This window comes from Paramisgurnus dabryanus, chromosome 13, assembly GCF_030506205.2.
Source record: "Paramisgurnus dabryanus chromosome 13, PD_genome_1.1, whole genome shotgun sequence".
NCBI lineage: Eukaryota > Metazoa > Chordata > Actinopteri > Cypriniformes > Cobitidae > Paramisgurnus > Paramisgurnus dabryanus.
The window spans coordinates 7842252-7864120 of record NC_133349.1 but is presented as its reverse complement, the minus strand read 5'-3'; the positions used below and the strand labels follow the sequence as shown (position 1 = coordinate 7864120).

The 21869-nt window shown below is 39.8% G+C and overlaps 1 protein-coding gene across 6 annotated transcripts in view; it reads right to left on the bottom strand.

The window, feature by feature from the left end:
- The window catches only part of cspg5a (chondroitin sulfate proteoglycan 5a), a 46604-nt gene that overhangs the window by 8709 nt on the left and 16026 nt on the right, over positions 1 to 21869 (bottom strand). For 3 of the 6 annotated variants that reach the window (XM_065298650.1, XM_065298651.2, XM_065298653.2), the window contains exons 3-4: positions 9951 to 10139; positions 475 to 631 (exon numbers count right to left, since the gene is read on the bottom strand). In XM_065298650.1, coding sequence (XP_065154722.1) covers positions 475 to 631; positions 9951 to 10139 — 346 coding nt within the window. The remainder of the gene's footprint in view (positions 1 to 474; positions 632 to 9950; positions 10140 to 21869) is intronic. The other 3 variants (XM_065298652.2, XM_065298655.1, XM_065298654.2) reach the window with 1 other exon arrangement.

Sequence of the window (21869 nt, the reverse complement as noted above, 5' to 3'; positions counted from 1 at the left end):
ATATGCATATGCACGTGTCTGCCTCTATAGATTTTCAGTGTGGGATCGATAAAGCTGCTTTCCCATGAGTCTCTCAATTCACTGTTAAAGAACGCATCTACCAGTTAGACTATCTGCTCATGTGGAGACACTATCAGGCAGATGGATGGCCAGTCAGACAGAGTCTGACATTCAGCGATCGACTCAGGTCAGCCACACGGCCAAACTCTGCCATTAACAGAGCATCAAAAGCAGCGGCTCGCAAAAAAAAAGAATAGGAAAAAAACGCCTTTTTCCTGTTTCCCAGTTACACTGTTGCTATGGTAACAACTGTTGCCCGAGTAACCATGCTCCTATCTGAGAGCAGACCTTTTCAGCAGAGAAAACGCTCCCAGTTCTCTGCGCACCCCCTCCCCTACCGAAAGGGTAACGCTTGGGGTCCATGCAGAGAGGTGGGGAGGAGGGAAGAGAGGAAAGAGACGAGAAACACATTACCTGACAGATAATGTTATCATAGTAAGCCAAAGCACGGGCATGAGGAAGGTTAGGAGGGGTGTCACAAAGTTTCCTTACATTTGGATGGGAGCCCTCAGCGATGGTGGACAACGAGAAATTATCATTGTGGTGCTCCGAGGAAGGACGGTATTTACTGCTGTGGTGGGGAAGAAAAAGAAGGACGGTGATGGAATGATGGAGGAATTATGGGAAATACAAGGACAAAAATGGGAAGAGAGAGAAATGTTAGAATGAAGATGTTATGAAGGACGGCAGGGAGAGATAAAATGCAAGAGAAAAAGCATTAGTGCAATTCAAAGACTGCAGAAGTTCAGACAAACAAACACAACCTGTGATGCAACATGTCAAATATTTAACATATTAATCAATATATGATTCATGATGGCGCCGGTGTGCATGGCAAGCCGTCTGTCTCACAGCACTTCGGTTATCTCGTTTATCTTGTCGTTTATCGGTTATTGGCACCTGTGTTTTTTATTTTTTCACCTTTTATTCGTTTCCTTTGTGGAGTCTATCGTCTACGATCGTCAGACTCTCTTGGATATACGAAAATGGTGTTTATATACCCACGATATTAACCTGGAACGCATTATCGACTACCCACATGAGAGCATAGAGTGGGACATCCCGGACTTCCTTTACCAATGGCCGCCAAAGTTTGCACAAAGGAAACGCCGAAAGAGACGAGGCAAACGCAGCGGAGCGAGCGTCAAGCTCAAGATCCGGCTTCGGGACGGCGAGAACCGGTTTTTGAGGCAGGATCTAGGCCGCTATGTGATCGTAGTGATGCCATCTCAATCTTCTCGCTGGCTAACTCGCATCGAATCATCTTCTTCGGCCCCCCTCGACCTCACCGGTTTTCCCCCAAAGAAGCTATACCCGCGGCTTACAACTCGACGCCGCTCCGGTGTTAACTCTTCAAACCTCCAACTTCTAAGGAAACGTAAGGATTCAGATTCGTCGCTTCCTCCGACGATGGCCCTACTAAATGCCCAATCCCTGGTGAACAAAACATTCATTTTAAATGACTTCATATCATCGCGGCACTTGGACTTTCTGTTTATTACAGAAACATGGGTAAAGGTAGGAGATCAAAGCCCTTTTACGGACCTTTTACCATCTGGTTACTACTTTTACAGTTCTCCCCGTGTCTCGGGTAGAGGCGGAGGTTTAGCAACTATTGCCAGGGAATGCTATAAGCAGAAATGTCGGATGCTTTCATCAACCGCATATTTAAGCTTTGAAGTTCAAATTTTGCTACTCGACTGGCATGCTCCGCTGGTTTTAGCCCTACTATATCGTCCTCCTCATCTTTCTAAAGGCTTTATTGAGGAATTCTCCGAGTTTGTTGGAGATCTGATTACTAAACATGAACGGATCCTTTTATTAGGAGACTTCAATGTACATGTATGTTGTCCCTCTAAACCCCTTATATCAGAATTCCAGAATATGATTGACTCATTTAATCTGACACAGTGGGTTAAAGATCCCACACATATTAAAGGACACACATTAGACTTAATTTTATCCACTGGCTTGGCTGTTACTGATATCGAGATTATTGAAACTGCAATCTCGGATCATTTTCCAATTGTTTTTAAATGTGACTTTCCACTTATCTCTACTAAAACCGGGAAAGCCCCATGTAAAGCCCGGATCTATACCCCTTCCTTCAATGAGGATTTCACCAGGTGTTATAAGGACTCATGCAATACGCTTGCGATCAAGCCCTATCTGACTGTCCTTGACGCTGAGGAGCACCTTCTCACTTTAAACACCATCTGGACTGAGATATTAGACTCTATTGCACCCTACAAAGTGTTTAAACCCAAACCGAAATCTGAGCCTTGGATTAACCAGTCTATACGCTCCTTGAGGAAAGACTGCAGGAAGGCGGAAAGAACTTGGAAAAGAAACAAACTTCAAGTATTTTATGACATTCTTAAGGACAATTTAGCTCGCTATCATGATACAGTAAAGAGGGCCAAAAACGCCTACTTTTCAGACCTCATTGAGAAACATCATCACACACCTAAAATTCTGTTTTCTGTTATAAACACTGCACTGAACCCTCCTGTTAATAGCTTTCAAAACCCCTCTACTGCTCTATGTGATAATTTCAGGTCTTATTTTGAGGCAAAAATCATAAGTCTAAGAGCTCAGATTCAGGTTGTTGATAACGCACCATTGCCTAGTGTAACTCCCTATTACAACTGGTCTACATTTGATCCTGTCTCTTTGCAATTTGTCAAAGAGATTACAGCAAAACTAAAACCCTCATTCTCTTCTAATGATATCATCCATCCCCGTTACCTAAGGTTAATGCTTGACACCATAGGTCCAGAGTTGGTTTCATTTTTAAATAAATGCCTGAACTCTGGGAAAATTCCGGATACTTTAAAAACGGCAACAGTAACCCCTATTTTGAAAAAACCTAATCTTGACCCGACTGTGTTAGCAAACTTTCGACCAATCTCTGTACTGCCTTTTCTATCTAAGATTTTAGAAAAGATTGTACTTACTCAGCTCCAGTCCTACATAGATTTAAATGAAATCCATGAGATCTTTCAATCGGGTTTTAAAGCACTACATAGCACTGAGACAGCACTGGTAAAAGTTCTTAATGATATTTTAATGGCGACAGACCGGGGTGATTCTGTGATTTTGATTTTGCTGGATTTATCCTCTGCCTTTGATACTGTGGACCATGAAACACTTGTCTACCGGTTAGAACACTATGTGGGGTTAGGAGGCAAAGTCCTCAGCTGGTTTAAATCCTTCATTACCAATCGTAGCTTTTCGGTGAAAATAGGAAACTTTAATTCTTCTCCTGGCCATTTAACTTGTGGGGTCCCTCAGGGCTCGATTTTATCTCCTATGCTATTCTCCTTATATTTAAATCCTCTTGGCTCTATCCTTAGGAAATATGATGTAGACTTTCACTGTTATGCAGATGATCTGCAAATTTACCTGCCTGTAACTAAGAAAAACACATGCACTTTAAATACCCTGAATTCTTGTCTAAATGAGGTAAAGTGCTGGCTATCTACAAACTTCCTCTTCTTGAATTCTGATAAAACTGAAATCATTGTCTTTGGCCCATCTAATGCTAAAACACACAACTTTTCTGATCTTCAGCCTTTTTATCCCACCACAGTTCCCCATGTAAAGAATCTTGGGGTTATATTTGACACAAACCTATTCTTCGATAAACAGATCAGCTCTGTTGTTAGTTCTAGTTTTTTCCATCTCCGCTCACTTTCTAAAATTAAACCATTCTTGTCTGAGCATTCCTTGGAGACTGCTATCCATGCCTTCGTGACATCGCGGCTGGATTATTGTAACTCTCTCTATTATGGCATTGCAAAGTCCCAAATTTCCCGACTTCAACTAGTACAAAACGCAGCGGCTAAATTTCTGAAAGGTTACAAGAAATATGATCATGTTACACCCCTTCTTAGATCATTGCACTGGCTACCTATTGAGTTTCGCATTGAGTTCAAAATTTTACTACTGGTGTATAAATCTCTGAATAATCACGCCCCCCCATATTTATCTACTCTATTCTCTCGTTACAGCTCTAATAGGAGCCTTCGTTCCAATGATCAGTTCCTCCTGCAGGTTCCAAAATCTCGCTTAAAGACAAGAGGTAACCGTGCCATAGCTGTAGCCGGTCCTACCCTTTGGAATAAGTTACCCCTTGCAATAAAAACGGCTTCTACCATATCAGAATTCAAAAAGAGGCTGAAAACTTTTCTTTTTAATTGTGCTTTTACTTGACACTGAAGGGTTTATTTTGATTTTATTTTTTATGTTTTTATTATTGTATTATGTAACTAGCCATGGCAATCCTGCCTGTTAATTTGTGTTGTCGCGTGTTTTAAGTTCTATGCCTTACTAGTATGTTTTTACTGTATGCCTGACTATGTACAGCACTTTGGTAGGTTCCAACCTTTTTTAAAGCGCTTAACAAATAAAATGAACTTGAACTTGAACTTGAACACATTCTTTATGTATTTCATCAGCACAATATGACCACATATTTATAAATGCAGTATAATAGAACATGAAAGCATTGTGGGTCCATATAATTTCTTTCCAATTTATACACCAGGTAATTGTTTTTACCCTTAGTCTCCATTTTTCACTTCCTAATTAAGCATTCCATTACTTTTCCTGCTCTCACACAAGCACAGCGATATGAATTTAATAACCTGTGTGATTACTGAGTGAGTGAGAGAGGGCGAGAGAGAGTGAGAAAGAGAGAGAGGCGCTGCATCCAAAACGCCTACTTCTGTACTATAAAGTAGGCAAAAAGCAGTAGGCGAGGCGAATAGTACTGTAGGTCCGAATTCATAGTAGGGGTGCACCGATAGGATTTTTTTGGGCTGATACCGATTTAAACAGACAACTTCTGGCCGATACCGATGCCGATATTAAACACTTGTATACAATACTATACAGTTGGTCTATAAGCTAGTTTATTTCTGCATCAAATTATTTTTACAGAACATGAATTTGATCTAATTAACATAATAAGAGAGGCACAAATTAAGCTAAAACTAATAATAATAAGACAGCATGACAACCTTAAAAGGTGGTTTTTGCTATTCAGCATTTATTTTATTAACAACATTAACTCATTTTTTTTTACATATAATAGATTTCTTTATGCAGTTAATTAATAAACAATCAGTATCGGCATTTCTCGTGCTATTGCCGATATGCCGATGGTTTCAAATTTATAAAAAAATCGGCCGATAAATATCGGCGGCCGATACATCGGTGCATCACTAATTCATAACATTCGAAAAATAGTATTCGAAAAGTACCCGGATGACCTACTACTTCCAGCAATATTTTGGAGTGTGCATTCGATGGACATTACTATCCCGTGAGCCCCTAGGAGAGGAGTCAACCAACGAAGGAGAAGCAGAGGCGTCGCCATATTCAAAAATGTCAGAAAGCGGAAACACGGCTCTATTCAAATGCAAATACATAAAGAGAACAGCAGTTCCTTGTGGTTAAATTGCGCTTTTATCAGAGTCCAAGTTAATGGCTCACTTTCTGTTTATGACGATGTCTGTCATGTGATGTAGTACATCCGAATTTCCTTCACACTACTTCTTCATACTATATAGAACATAATGTTTTAACGGTTTGGTACTTCATCTAATTTAGTATGTACTGTCACAGTATGCAATTTCAGGCGCAGCGAGAGAGAGAGAGAGGGGGAAAGATAGAGAGACAGTGTATACTTTACACTATATACTATTTGCCAATGATGTTAATAACTAATATAATGTACAGCACTTCAAGTCCAATCATTATATCGTTTCTTGTTTAAAACAGTTCAATATAACAGATCTCTAATCTTTATTGCCTGTTTGAACTAATTGGGAAATTCCTAGTTTAACAGATAACTAAAAGAAGTACAAATATTGTCTAATTCTTATATAGTTCATGCTATTTGTGCGTCCCTAATTTTTGGAAGTGCTGAGCTTACACTGGTATGCCATGAAGAATAAAACAAAGCCTTTATATGAGATATTTTCAGCAGCAGTTCACTTTCTTTTATAATGTCTTTTGAGAAGCATTTACTGCAGTTTCCCATTGATTTATGGCCTGAGGTCAACAGGGTTTGGTTTTCCAGACCATTTATTACTTTACTTTATAAAGCAGATATGAGATATATAGCAGTGGTTCTCATCTGGTGAGGTGAGAGGTCTGTTCTAATACAGCCGCAGACATCAGGGATATAAAGATGCAACCATATAATCGTGCAGGCTTGATAAAGCAAAAATAGGGTTGTCAACTAAAGAGTGCATATTAGTACCTCAAAGGTAGATATTGGTACCAAAGAGTGCATATTTGTACATCAAATGTACCAAAGAGTGCATATTAGAACCTCAAATGTTGACATTGGTACCAAAGAGTGCACATTAGTACCTCAAGGTACCAAAGTGTGCACATTAGTCCCTCGAAGTACCAAAGAGTGTGCATTAGTTCCTTGAGGTACCAAAGAGTACACATTAGTCTCTTGAGGTACCAAAGAGTGGACATTAGTACCTCGAGGTACCAAAGAGTGCACATTAGTACCTCAAGGTACCAAAGAGTGCACATTAGTACCTCAAGGTACCAAAGAGTGCACATTAGTCTGTCGATGACTAATGTCGACCAAAGAGTGCACATTAGTACCTCAAGGTACCAAAGAGTGCACATAAATCCCTCAAGTTACCAAAGATTGCACATAGTACCTCAAGGTACCAAAGAGAACACATTAGTCCCTCGAGGTACCAAAGAGTGTACATTACTCCCTCGAGGTACCAAAGAGTGCACATTAGTCTCTTGAGGTACCAAAGAGTGCACACATTAGTACATCAAGGTACCAAAGAGTGCATATTAGTACCTCAAGGTACTACCAAAGAGTGCACATTAGTTCCTGGAGGTACTAGAGAGCACATTAGTCCCTCAAGGTACCAAAGAGGGCACATTAGTCCCTTGAGGTACCAAAGATTGCACATTAGTCCCTCGAAGTACCAAAGAGAACACATTTGTCTCTCAAGGTACCAAACAGTGCACATTAGTCCCTCAAGGTACCAAAGAGTGCACATTAGTTCATCAAGGTACCAAGGAGTGCACATTAGTACCTCAAGGTACCAAAGAATGCATATCAGTACGTCAAGGTACCAAAGAGTGCATATTAGCACCTCAAGGTATCAAAGAGTGCACATTGGTTCCTCAAGGTACCAAAGACTGCATATACCTCAAAGGTGCATATTAGTATCTCAAAGGTACCAAAAAGTGCACATTAGTCCCTCAAGGTACCAAAGAGTGCACATTAGTTCCTCAAGGTACCAAATACTTCATATACATCAAAGGTGCATATTAGTACCTCAAAGGTACCAAAGAGTGCATATTAGTACCTCAAGGTACAAATAAGTAGGCTACATATGGCGTTTTTCCATTTCACAGTACCCTATGGTTTGGTTTGGGTCAGCTCACCTTACTTTGGCTTGGTTAGCTTTTCTATCAAGTTTAGTAACAGTTCGGAGTGGGAGGGATTATAGGCGTGTTGTTATATTTGCGCTGCCTACTGCTGTGGAATCATACAAGTGGCAGCGTTGATTGAATACATCCTCATACATTGATTTAACGTTATTTCTCAGTCCGCCACAAAATTAAAATTGGCCACCAAATATAGATGTTTACACATCGCCTTTATCACTACCTCTGTCTCACATGACAGTTTCTGTACAATCACCCGTGGCGTCAGTCGACGGGCTCTGCTGAGACTCATTTAAGTTGGATTTAAGCATATATGCGGATGTGCGCATCGCGAATGTGCCGCCACAAACTGCAAGTATGAAAAAAACTGTTATGGTGTTCCTGATTCTCAACCTGTGGATGGACATCGCTAAAAGAGAGTTTGGGAACTTATAGCAGAGCACAGATGACAACATGTTTGCTCAAGACAGCGCAAGCTAGCATGAAGGTAAAGCTAATCTTTTACATTATAGCGATGACGCTGTTAGTGATGATTCTCTCAGACCAATCAGTGTTTTGGTATCAGCTCTGCTCGCTTGGAACCCCAACCGAGGTGGTACCAAAAAATTATCGGGTACTTCATACTGCACCCAGTGGAAAAGCACCCCAAAGTTAGCTGACCAAACCCGACCCATACCAAACCGTGGGGTACTATCCAATGGAAAAGTGCCATTAGTATTGGTATCTTATATGTATCTGTAATGGTACATATTAGGACCTTTTTAAAGAATACTGCCCCAGTGACAGCTTTGGAAAATTTTTAGAAACATTTTTCTGATAGTGTACACATATGCACAGGTTACATAATACCCCATGTTAGAAAACTGCATAGAAAGAACTATAACTATACTTACCTATGTTGAAAGAAACATACAATTTAACTATAGAACTAAAAAAATGGCCCAGACTACATTAAATACAAGCTCAATTGTAATGAGTATAAAAATGGTTTGTGCCAACCACAGTTTGTTCAGTGTGGTGAATTGTTGCATACTGAGAGCACAAAACATTCAAATTTAATTTCATTTGGACACGGTTTCTATTCTATTATCTTAGTGTTGGGCAATGCAGTTAATGGTCATATTTATAAAACAAAAATGGCACTGAAATAACATTAAATTACATTTCATAATGCACTGTATTAGGTTGGCACCACTTAAATTGTCAAATCTGGATTCAGAAGAAAACCAGTTGAGAACCACAGCTTATACACAACATATGCTGGTCTTTTCAGCAATGCTTTAATTCTGTCTTATTTCAGTCAGTTCCTTGCTTTTCTCTTTTTGTTTTTTAATACATTCTGGTGTGCTTAGCTGAATTCAATAACAAACATGCAGCGGGTGGAGAGGCAGGCGTGTGATTCACATCCACATCTGTAGCACTGCTTTCACTTCTCACCTAAAACATGTGCACCCTCCATTGCACCCTAAAACGTCCTGTTCCTTGTTATGTTCCCCTGTTCTCCCCTTTCTCATCATCCGTCTCCTTCTTGTCTTTAAAAAGGGTGTGTATGTTGTTTAAATCATGGCCGTAGTTTTCACCCCCGCACCCCCCTGGGTCTCACAGCTGTATGTAGGTCATCTTGCCCCTCCTCCCCATCACACTGCCCTACTTTCAGCTTGAGCTCTCATGACATCATGCAGCAGTCTGCCCGCTGCTAGCGCTGTACGCTAAACGTTAGCACGCCATCCACTCCCTGCTCTGTTTTGTCTCCGTAGCATCTGATTAGCCAAATACAGCTCCGGTATTATGCTAACACTTTTTAGGGAATCAAAAAAGAGACCTGTACTACCCTATTCTTTTTTTATTAAACATATTATTAGTATTTAATCTACCTGGCTAAAAAACTGCTTAAACAAGCTTAAGCTGGTCTTAGATGGTTTATAAGCTAGTATAGCTGATCTCTCAGATTAGACATACTAGTGTTCAACTGGTTTTATGGGTCAGCTAGCTGGTCTCTCAACCCGCTCTATGTGGATGGGATTAGCATTACCTGAGGTAATTTTGTTCCTGTAGCTCAGCTGGTAGAGCATTGCATTTGCAGCGCAAAACGTCACAGGTTCGATCCCAGGAATATCTGCTATTCGGCTATAATTTATGCACTGTTATAATAACTTAAATTGTATATTTCACACGTCTCTGCAAAATTGCGAAAAACACTATAGAAATAGATTTGAATCGGACTGAATATATGCCTGACCAAGGTCACGAGACCATAACATTACTGTTTAAATAAACACATGGCAGGCTAATGCAATGTGCCACATTTATTCACTCCTTGATCCCCCACATAACGTGAGGTTTTAAGCCGTTTAATCCATAAACCTTTCATTCTCTCTAAACAATGTGTTTTTATTTCACAAATTTGCCCCATTTTCTCCGCCGCCCTCTGCAGGCTGGAGTCTCACCTGCGCTTGCGCAACTTATTGTTTTCGGTCTTGAGCACGTGCAGCTTCTTGGCGAAGCAAACGATGGTCATGAAGAGCAGGAGCACCATGAGGGTGGAAGAGCCGATGGCGAGGCACATCACCTGAAACTCTGTGATCACCGACTCGCAGCGTGAACCCTTGTGCCACATGTAGTCCTGGATGTTACACCTAAAAAAGAAAACAAAGGTGTGTGAGAAATAAAAAAGTTGCATGAGGACCGATATAAATCAAACACAAGCATCAACAGTGGCAACCTGTTGGATTAAAAAGGGGCTAGAAGCACCTTAACTTAATATACAATTATTGTTGTATAAGAGCCAATACGCAGTCTTTTTTTAAACGAGACACATAGGAGGACACACGGTTGATTTTAATCTTCACCGACCGCCCAAAAACGTTTTTTTTTTTACTCTGCATGTTGTCTCTGGCTCCATATGAATTATGCATGGGACTCTGTGCATTTCTTGCACCAAGGGCAAGTTAAAATTCACTGCCTTCAACATTTTTACCATTCATATTTGCAGGCACCAGTGAGTGACACTCGCTGCTTTTATCTAACTCTAAGTTTCTTCCAAACTTAACTGTTTCTGCATGACATTTGTCTTGAAAAGGTGCAATCCAGTGTCAATATGTGTGCATGTATTTTAAAAGGATCTAGAATGCAGGAGTTTTGATCTAGGATTTGTCTAAGAAAAAAAAAACAAGTGTATGAGCAGTCATTATTCTGTCCATCTGTACCTTTTTGCCTTAGAGTCTATGTGATCTGATACCAGTAACATATGGCGCTTTTCCATTGCATAGTACCCCATGGTTTGGTTGGGGTCAGCTTACTTTTAGGAGCTTTTCCACTGGGTTCAGTTCGTAGTACTCAATACTTTTTTTAGTACCATCCCAGTCATGGTTCCAAGCGACCCGAGCTGATACCAAAAAGTGACACGAAAACACTGATTGGTCTGAGAGAATCGTCACTGCCAGCGTAATCGCTAAAATGTAAAAGATTAGCTTTAGCTTCATGCTAGCTTGCGCTGTCCAGTAAACCTGTTGTCATCTGTGCTTTGCTGTAAGTTCCCAAACTCCCTTTTAGCGATGAAAAACATCCACAGGTTGAGAATCAGGAAAACCATAACAGTTTTTTCCAGACTTTCAGTTTGTGGCGGCACATTCGCGACACGCACGTCCGCATATATGCTTAAATGCAACTTAAATGATGCTCAGCAGAGCGCGTCGACTGACACTAAGGGTGTTTGTACAGAAACTGTCATGTGAGACAGAAGATAAACGGATGTGCAAATATCTATCTGTGGTGGTCAATTTTAATTTTGTGGCAGACTGAGAAATAAATGATTGTATGGGAATGTACAACGACGCTCATACATGTATGATGTCACAGCAGTAGGCGGCGCAAATATAACGACACGCCTATAATCCCTCCCACTCCGAAGTGTTACTAAACTCGATGAAAAAGCTAACCAAGCAAAAGTGAGGTGAGCTGACCCGACCTGACCCAAACCTAACTGTGGGGTACTATGCAATGGAAAAGCGCCAATAAGTAGTCATTCTGCATAATTTATTGTATTCCAAAACTGTTCCAAAACAGTAGGCGAAAAAGTACCCGGATGACCTACTACTCAAGATCCCGAAGTGTTCATTCAATGGACCCTTTACTATCCTATGAGCCCCCGGGAGAGGAGTTATCCAATGAAGAAGAAGAGATGCGTTGTTTTATTCAAAAATGTCCAAAAGCGTTAACACCGCTATACACATTTTCGGATATTTTAGAAAATGTTTTAGATCTTTCAGTTAATTAAATGTAATGTTACGGGGTCCACCCACAGTCCACGACCTTCAAGTCCAAAAAAAGTGCGTCCATCCTTCACAAATTAAATCCAAACGGCTCCAGGATGATAAACAAAGGTCTTCTGAGGGTAATCCGCGCGGTGTTGTTGTAGAAATATCCATATTTAAAACTTTATTAACGTAAATAAATACCTTCCGGTAGCGCCGCCATCTTAGTCGCGTCCGCATTCAGGAGAGAGTATTAGCGTATTGTACGCACTTTTCTTATTGACGTATGACAAATTCGGAGGGCGGGGGCACAGAGCAGCAGGAGAGAAGCCTCCGTAGGCTGCGTAAGCGCTCTTCCTGAATGCGGACGCGACTAAGATGGCGGCGCTTCCGGAAGGTATTTATTTTAGTTAATAAAGTTTTAAAATTTGGATATTTCTACAACAACACCGCGCGGATTACCCTCAGAAGACTTTGTTTATCATCCTGGAGCCGTTTGGATTTAATTTGTGAAGGATGGATGCACTTTTTTTGGACTTGAAGGTCGTGGACTATGGGTGGACCCCGTAACATTACATTTAATCAATTAAAAGATCTAAAACATTTTATAAAATATCCGAAAATGTGTTTGTCTGAAAAACGATGGACATACGCAACTCGTACTCGGGTGAGTAAATCATGGGTTTAATATCATTTTTGGCCGAACTATCCATTTAATACTAGTATCCATATTATATATATAGTAGCTACGGTTTTAACGGTCAATGAGTACTTAATCTAATTCAGTTACTACTGTCACAGTATGCAATTTCACACGCAGCCATTGACATTTCATAAACCCAAATCATCAGTAAAGACTGCAACCGTGGTCACCACGTCTTCTCTCTCTCACACCCGCACATACATTTGCACACAGAAATGTAAATGTCTAGAAAGAAAGGAAGTCATCTTCATTCACAGCCTTGGTGGTCACGGCAGAGGGTTTCTGAGGTTTCTTTCCTTTTCACGACAGCATCCTGTATGCCCCTTTGTGTCTGCGCCAACCCAGAGCGAGATGAAGGAGAACGGAGTTTTGGGGTTTGGCATGGTGCCATCAAGGGCATTCAATCCCAGAAGGGAGAAGTGACGGGTGTGTTGATGAGATCACGCATTTAAATGCGTCGCTACAGCATCCCGTCTTTTCAGCCCTTCAGCTGTTTTTCATCCACGCTTCCAGATCTCAACACTTCTTCGATTGTGTTTGTTTCCTCGGCGTGTTTGCATGCAATCTAAATTACATTCTACACCCATTCTCCTGTCTGTTCTCCAACTCAACCCTCCTTTCAGGGGGTTTTCAATTCCAGTCTTTCCATCTTTCTTGTTTTGTATCCGTTTATCTTTCTCTTTTCTCCACCCACTTCTGTTCATAGCTGCCTCTCTGGGTCGTGAGCCCTTCTAAACAAATCTGAAGATAAATCTGTAATGCAATCTTTCAAATTTAACCCAAACTTTCTCCACATACAGAGCCTACAGCATTGAACACAAATCATCATTTACAACATTTACTGCTATGTAATTCTTCTAAACAATATATCTTTTTTCTTACATCGAACACACAAGAAGAAATTTGAATATCTGTGTTGTTCCTTTCTATACGATTATATAATGGATACACGGTAAGAACGCTGCTTTGTTTTAACCTATATGGATGGGTAAAATATGGATAAACCCAACCGCTGAGTTTAACTTATTCTGGTTTGCTTTAACCTAAAATGCTGGGTTGTGCATGGTTGGGTCAAATATGGACCTTTTCCAAGTTCATTTAACCCAGCAGTTGGGTTTGTCCATGGGTTAATACAACCCATCATTTTTATAGGGAAAGCTTTCAAACTTCAAAAAAATATTCAAAAGCCCCCTAAAAATGGTCTGGTTACTGACTGGTTAGGTGGGTTTGCATGTTTGTTTTTAGAAATTCACATCTGCTGTAAGTCAGATCTGGGTGGCTTCACTGGCTTGAGGGTTGAATCTGTGCCGTTAACCTCTGTTTTGAAATATGGACAGTTTATGAATCTGGCTTGTGGACAGATGGTCACGCTAAGCCAGTGTTTGTGTGTATAAGTGCACGTGTGTGTGTGTTATTTAGGGGATTGGTTTTGAGATGGATGGAGGCCAAACAGCGCCAGGCAGTTGTTGAAACAGATGACCTGATGACACTTCCATCATCTCTTAAAGATCTCTTAAGACCAAATCTCACCTCAAGCACAGGTCTCGCTCTCAAACAGATAAAAGTTCAGTGTCCTTTAATGAAGTGTTAGTTTAGATTGTCAAACTGAGCCTATCCAAATGCCGAGCACATTAACTCGAAGCCTGAGGTTAACCACTGTGCTCAAAACTAGGGCTGCAAGATATACCGAAATCATGGAATACCCTGTATAAAATATGGAAGTACCGCAACTTGTCCATGACTGGATTTTTGTTCTTTGACATGGAAATATTAATAATAAAAAAATAAAATAATAAAAATCTTCAGTGCATGTTATACTATAAACATTTACAGTAAAGAAACATGTGGTATTTGGTGATCATTGGTAAATGTAGTGACAATAATAAGGAATATGAATGTGTCCAAGACCAATTTTCTCATCCTCCGCAACAATTTTCAATCATTGTTCAAGCCCGCAATGAACTAACATTTTCAAAAATAAAAAATGTTGGAAGGGACATAATTGACTGTGACACTCAAGATGGCTACCAGGTAAGCAGTTCTTATTTTTTCTCTCCAGATAAAAGTTGAAATTTTGTTTGTCATAGTACCTAGACAACTTTTTAGTTCTCATTACCGAAACATGAGTTTGTAAAAGCATATATTTAATGTAATATCATGTTGCGTTAACGAGAATTTTTTATAATGATTATCTAAAAAATGTTAAATAATTCTATAGGACATTTTTTATAAATCCTCTAAAAATAATGGTTATAGTAAGTTCAGACCTTAAACTTATATGTGCAAAAAAATTGGCTTCAAGGGCCTTTTAAAAAATCTGATGCTTGCTGGATACCTTCTAAATCTGGATTTCGTGAAAATCACCCGTATATTATTTAATTTTGAGTTTTAAATATATTTTATTTGTATTCAAATTGATTTGACAAACTTTAAGCATTATTGTACCGCCTACCATCGTATCATTTAGCAAGTTATGGCATTGCATTTTTATTCAGTATCATGCAGACCTACTCACAACCATCATTAACTGCCTGGGCTACAGCTTATTTAGAGAGGATGCCCAATCCCCAGATTGAGAAGCGACACACTTGAAGACCGCTGATAGTAATAAGCCCAGGGGCTGAGAAGGATCGAGACTGGATTAGGAGCGATCTAATCATGACCTACTTTGTCTGTCACAACAATGTTTTGTGTCCATCTGTAAGAAAATCATTAAATGATCTTGGTTTTAAACAGGCATGCCACACAAGTCCTAAAAAGTGAAGCCAAAAAATTTTGATCGCCACCTGGTCATAAACCCTGCCCGAATGGGATGTGGGCCATATTTAAAAATCAAATTACACTCTAAGAAAGGATGTGTCAATTTATGAAAAAAATCATGCTTTTAACACATTATGGGCCCTATCTTGCACCCAGCGCAATTGACTTTGTCAGTGACGCATGTATCATTCGTATTTTGCACCGACGCACAGCGGGTTTTTACCTCCACAGATGCATGTCGGCAAACTAGGGAATGAACTTGCGCTCCCTGGGCGGTTTAGCGCAAAAAGGAGGCGTGTTCCGGCACAAACCATCCCTGATGCTATTTTGCAGTTTCAAAAAACAATTGCGCCACTGACCAAAAAAAACTAGTCTAAAGTCAGTGGCGCGTTGCGCGTTGTTCATTATGCTATTTTAAGGGCGCATGCTTGACCATAATGTATAGCGTGCACGGTGCACAACGCGCACACACTTTGCTTATCTAATCTACACAGATGCAACAGTTATTTTTGCAAATCATAAATTGTTACAATAAAAAATATTAACACATGAGATAAGGGGAATCATAGTGGTGAGCATTGTGGTGATAGTTTTTATTTATTGTGTGGCTGCGTAAAAAAATTCTCATGCAAATAACGATTAAAATATTTTCATAAGAAACCTTAATGTATATGAACTTGATTTGTAAGTGTACTTTGGGGTTGGACCTTGCTTGCGTTTCTTGGGTCCGATTTCAAAGCCCCCAAACACTTTCAGCGGTGAGGGTGGACGCAGCGATGTCCTCTGCTGGCGTTAGGTCCTGTGTAGAGGCAGATCCACCTCCCGTTACACGGCGTCCCCGATTTATGCTGGCAAGCTTGGGATTCCCCCGTCTCCTGACATCATTGTAGCGCTTGGCGCAACGATGGGGATGCCAGCTGATGAGACAATTGTGGTTATTTCCTCTCACGCCTGTTTAACCGACGCTGATTTGGGCCGGTTTCTCCCATCCCCATACAAAACAACTTCTCTGTCTTTGACTGCTCTTACAAGAACGTTGGTCTCCTCGGCTGTGAACCGCTCCTGGCGTGCGCCTGGTAAATCCGTCATAATAATAGCAACCCGCCATGGAACTTGCGCCCTTGCGTTTAAAGGGAATGTTGGATAGCGTTCTGATTGGTTTATTTGACGTTACGCCCAAACCACACCTATGAATAATGAACCTACTTCAGACCAACCCCTTATTGATTTGCGCCTGGCGCAAGAGTTATTTCTCCCGCCGGGAAAATAGCAACAGCGCCCAAGATCCGCCAACAAAGTCACTTGCGCATTGCGCTTCGCACTTGCGTTTCAGATCGTTAAAATAGGGCCCTATGTGTCATTTTAACACATAGTGTGTCATTTTGTGTTGATTTTGTGTTCAAATAAAACACAGGTTGTGTTAAAAGTAAAACTGACAATATGTCACAAATATTTTGAAATTAGCTTGGAACATTTCTTTAATCTGTTATAAATCTCTGTCAATAGCAACATATCCCATTTCAAAGCTAAAGATGCAGTTTAACGGAAAAGGAGTTGGATTTTCAGTGGGACGTCCAGGATGAATCTAATTTTGTCTGGCAAGATAAAAGTCTACATTTGGTTTACTCCCAGGTTCAGAGTAAATGAGTGTAAAGTGGCTCCACACACCCTGTGTGCCAGAGGGATTTGCATGGGAGGTTGGAATGAGATCTCGTTGCAACAAAGTTTCGAGATCTAAACAACAATGTTTCATGCAATATACAAAGTGACACATACAGTAAATAGATTTTGCTTGAATATCAAATGATCTGAATACACAAACATAAAAAAACACTGTATTGCTTTCATCTGTTTCCATGCTGAAAACAGAGAACTGTGACTCACACCGGCATGTTTTTCATCAAACTTTAAATTCCTCCAAAATTGTGTGTTTGTTTATCATGACTGAGTAAATGACTAACACCAGAAAAGAAAAGGAAACAGGAAAGAAGAATTCTGAGATTGTAGGTAATATCTCAATTGTTTCGGCTACATAGTATTCAAAAGAGTAAATGGAGTAAAAAATTGTTTCCATTTTCATATGAGAAAAAACCCGAGTAATGTCTTCTTTAAAATTTCAAGAAAGATCTCAACAATTTGTGCTCAGACATTCAAGTTAAACATTTTCTCATGAAATTATTACCAAAACAAATATTAAATTGTTTCTAACATCCAAGACAAAGATGATACTTAAAGGTGCAGTGTGTAAATGTTAGCGGCATCTAGTGGTGAGGTTGTGAATTGCAACCAACGGCTCAGTCCACTGCTCACCTCTTGCTTTTGAAACACACAGAGAAGCTATGGTAGCCGCCACCAGACAAACATGTCATCGTTGGAGACAACTTAGTAAAAAACTTTGTCTGTTAAGGGCTTCTGTAGAAACATGGCTGCACAAAATGGCGGCTTCCATGTAAGGGGACCCTCTGTGTATGTAGATAAAACGTCTCATTCTAAGGCAATAAACACATAACGGTTCATTATAAAAAGGTCTTTATACACCCCTGATAATATAGTTTTGTATATTATTTTGCATTTCTGTCAAGAGATCCTTCTAAAAATTACACACTGCACCTTTAAGGTAACAAATCACAATATTACATCTACTGAGCATTTTAAAGAGTCTCATCTGAGCAATAACAGAAATACTCTTTCATTAAATCACTGGTAAAACATTTTTACACAAAGCCCAGCTGATCTAGACAGATCACTAAATGTGCATGTGCATGGGGGGTGGGGACAATCCTATGAAAAGATGTCTGAGCCCTTAACATTTATCCTATTAATAAGATCACAGCAGTGAATAAATCAGTGTGTTGAGATGAGCCTCATGTAAACAAAGCCAACATGAGACACAGCTGCCCAGAGTTCTACTGACTAGGGCTGGGCGATTCGTCCCCATAAAAAAATCTGAGATTTTTTTATTAAAAACTCGATTTACGATTCGAATCGATTTTTTTTCCCCGACCCCATTTAAAACAAAATAATTGCAAACTGTATATATTTTTAAAATATATATTTATTATATTTAATTAAAATGCATCAACAAAAAATTGGGAAGGAATGAAGATTGGCGAATGCAAAATGTATGTCAGTGTTTCCCACAGATCTGAAATTTACTTGCGGTGGTAGCTGGTGAAAAGGGCAATCATTATAATCCACCGACAAAAAATGGTCTACTATACATGTGACACAGAACTAATAATGTGTGACACAACACAATACTTTGAATTATTGAACATTAATATTAATTTCACATTATAGTTCATTAATCTAACCACCCCAAACTTTCTTTGTCATGAACAAAGCTGACACTGTTTGTCAAAGCACCACGAAAACACTTTCTGTTTTTGCACTGGTATATGAAGCAATTTGACGACCCCTTTTATCAAACTCAATATATACAATACTATGTACAGTATATTAAAAGACAGTGCAGGTCTATAGATTATAAATGTGACTGATGTTATAATGGTAATAATTTCTAGAGATAGGCACTTTTACTGCTGCTTCTGCTTTCTATTTCTCTTTTGCCGATTAAAAAAGCTTAATCCACTCATTATTTCAGATTTAAAAGTTTACTTGCTGTCCTGATGACAGACTTTAAATTACAGCTTAGAGTTTTTTTATATCCTGAGTCAGCTTTTGCTTTGCTCGTTCAGTGCAATGGGCTTGACATTAGCACTGCTTTTTGCTACAATCTCTGTGCAAACTTTTAGATTTTAGAAAAGATATGGTCTATTAATAGTATAGATTAGATTATAAAAAAATGGATTAAAGAAAATGCAGCGCGTGGGCGCAACAAGAGCCAGTTGTCATCACCATAGAAACCGGAGGCACGCTGAAACTTCACTCGAGCTTTAGGTAGCGCTCACGGCAGTTCTCCGGTCGAATCGGGTTTTACACACAATATTAATCATACTTGGGACTCAAAGTAATAAACTAGGACCGACCCGGACCAGACTGACCATTTCTAATATAAACCCGGAACCGTACGGGTCCCGCGTCCTCAGTGAAGAAAGACCTCTAATGGTAAAACTCTGCTCAAGTTCAGAAACATGAAAGGATACAATGTGACACTGAGCTTGCTTCGCGTCGCACCCAATTCATTGAGAAACGAAGAGCACGTGAACGGACACTCAACGGGAGAGACACAACGTGCTTGCACGCAAAATGAAGCCAACTTGGATGCTATAAACACATATGCACATAAGCATATGCGACCATTTTGGTCGCAGTGTAGTTCCCTGGCTGCTCAGTTACCTCAGTATGTGCTGCAGTTGATCCAGTTTGCCGCGCTGGATGATGAGTTTATGATGCGCTGGATAATGAGTTTATGACGCGTGCATCTTCACGGGCTCTCTCAACAAAACACGGGTCATCCAGTCGAGTTCAAAAAATACGGAAATTCGTAAAGTGATTTTTTTTCCTGGGCGGGTTCATTTTACCTGGGCGGAATGCCCAGTAGAGCCTATGTTTGGGAAACACTGTATGTACTGCTCTATACTGCAGAGGGGGAGAAAAAAAATCTAAAAAAATCGATTTTTTTAAAATATGAATCGATTTGACCTGCCAACTCGATTTTAAAATCAAATCGATTTTTTTCCCAGCCCTACTACTGACCCACTTTAACCAGGTCTGATTTGGGGAGTGAGGAGGGCTAATCAGCCCCAAAGGAGAGGTTTTTGGTAGGGCATCTGTTTTCATTGCGTGCACTGTGATACATTTGATTCTTTAGAGGGTTACATTTATGGCATTTGGCAGGTGATTGAATAATAAAAGGCCTGGAAAAGCAATAACTGCATTCATACTGAATTATAATTACGAACACTTATTTTGAATTTGCACCCCTCGGATGAGCAGTCACGAGCCGCCACTGATTAAATGACATCCTAAAGCAAATATGAAATTTTACCCCTAACCAAAGTAAAAAATTAAAAAAAATAGAAAAAAACCATACATAAAACGACACAAAAAGATGCGCCGTATTTAGTGAACGGGTAGGACTGGCCTATCATATGCATGCAAAATTGGAATTTGGCGTATGTATTTTTCACACTTCGTGCTATTTATATGCATCTCCATGAGACTGGGACTGCGTCCGAAAGCTAAGTCCCTCACTCCCTCATGAGGCAATGACTGGGGTGGTGATGGTGCAGTGGATAAGACACTTGCCTTTGGTGTGGGGGACCTAGGTTCGAATCCACTGTGACACACTATTGTGCCTTAAGCAAGACATTTAAAGAAATATTCAATTTTCTAAAAAGAAAAATCCAGATAATTTACTCACCACCATGTCATCCAAAATGTTGATGTCTTTCTTTGTTCAGTCCAGAAGAAATTATGTTTTTTGAGGAAAACATTGCAGGATTTTTCTCATTTTAATGGACTTTAATAGAGCCCAACATTTATTACTTAACTCAACACTTAACAGTTTTTACAACGGATTTTCAAAGGACTATAAATGATCCCAAACGAGGCATAAGGGTCTTATCTAGCGAAACGATTGTCATTTTTGACAAGAAAAATAAAAAATATGCACTTTTAAACCACAACTTTTCGTCTAGGTCCAGTCCAGCGTGACCTAACGTAAATGCTTAGTGACGTAGGGAGGTCACGTGTTACATATATAAAACGCACATTTGCGGACCATTGTAAACAATAAACTGACACAAAGACATTAATTAGTATCATTCACATACAACAACGTAGGAACGGTCCTCTTTCAACACACTTGTAAACACTGGGGCGGTGACCTCTTGACGTCATGACGTATTGCGTGGGGTCACGCTGGCGCATCACGACCGGATCTAGACGAGAAGTTGTGGTTTAAAAGTGCATTTTTTTTTTTTCTTGTCAAAAATGACAATCGTTTCGCTAGATAAGACCCTTATGCCTCGTTTGGGATCGGTTATAGTCCTTTGAAACTCTGTTGAAAAAAACTGTTAAGTGTTGAGTTAAGTATTAAATGTTGGGCTCTATTAAAGTCCATTAAAATGAGAAAAATCCTGCAATGTTTTCCTCAAAAAACATAATTTCTTCTCGACTGAACAAAGAAAGACATCAACATTTTGGATGACATGGTGGTGAGTAAATTATCTGGATTTTTCTTTTAAGAAAATTGACTATTCCTTTAACCCCTAGTTGCTCCAGAGGTGTGCGACATCTGACATATATAGCAATTGTAAGTTGCTTTGGATAAAAGCGTCAGCTAAATGAATAAGTAAGGCATGAAGACAAAGAAATGCATTCGGACAGACTTGTAAGACAGGATTACGGAATTCAGTTTGAAATATAAACAGAGAACACCTTATAATTAATCCCATATTAGAATTTTTTTAGCTAGAAATGCTGTATTTATGCTAAAATTGCGGTCCAGCTGCTTCCTTGGCCACCATTTAATTTTTTCAAACTCGACCAGGCTCGACCAATCACATTCTCCTTGTACACCTACACATAGAATTGTGGGACAGGAAAATGAAGGTATTTCAGGAGACAGGAAGTCAACAACATTGGATTTGACATGACTTGATGCCTTAATGCCTTGGAATGCAGCATTTAGAGCTTTCGGACGCAGCTTGGGTTAAAATAAAAAGACAAATTTTCAGCAAGAT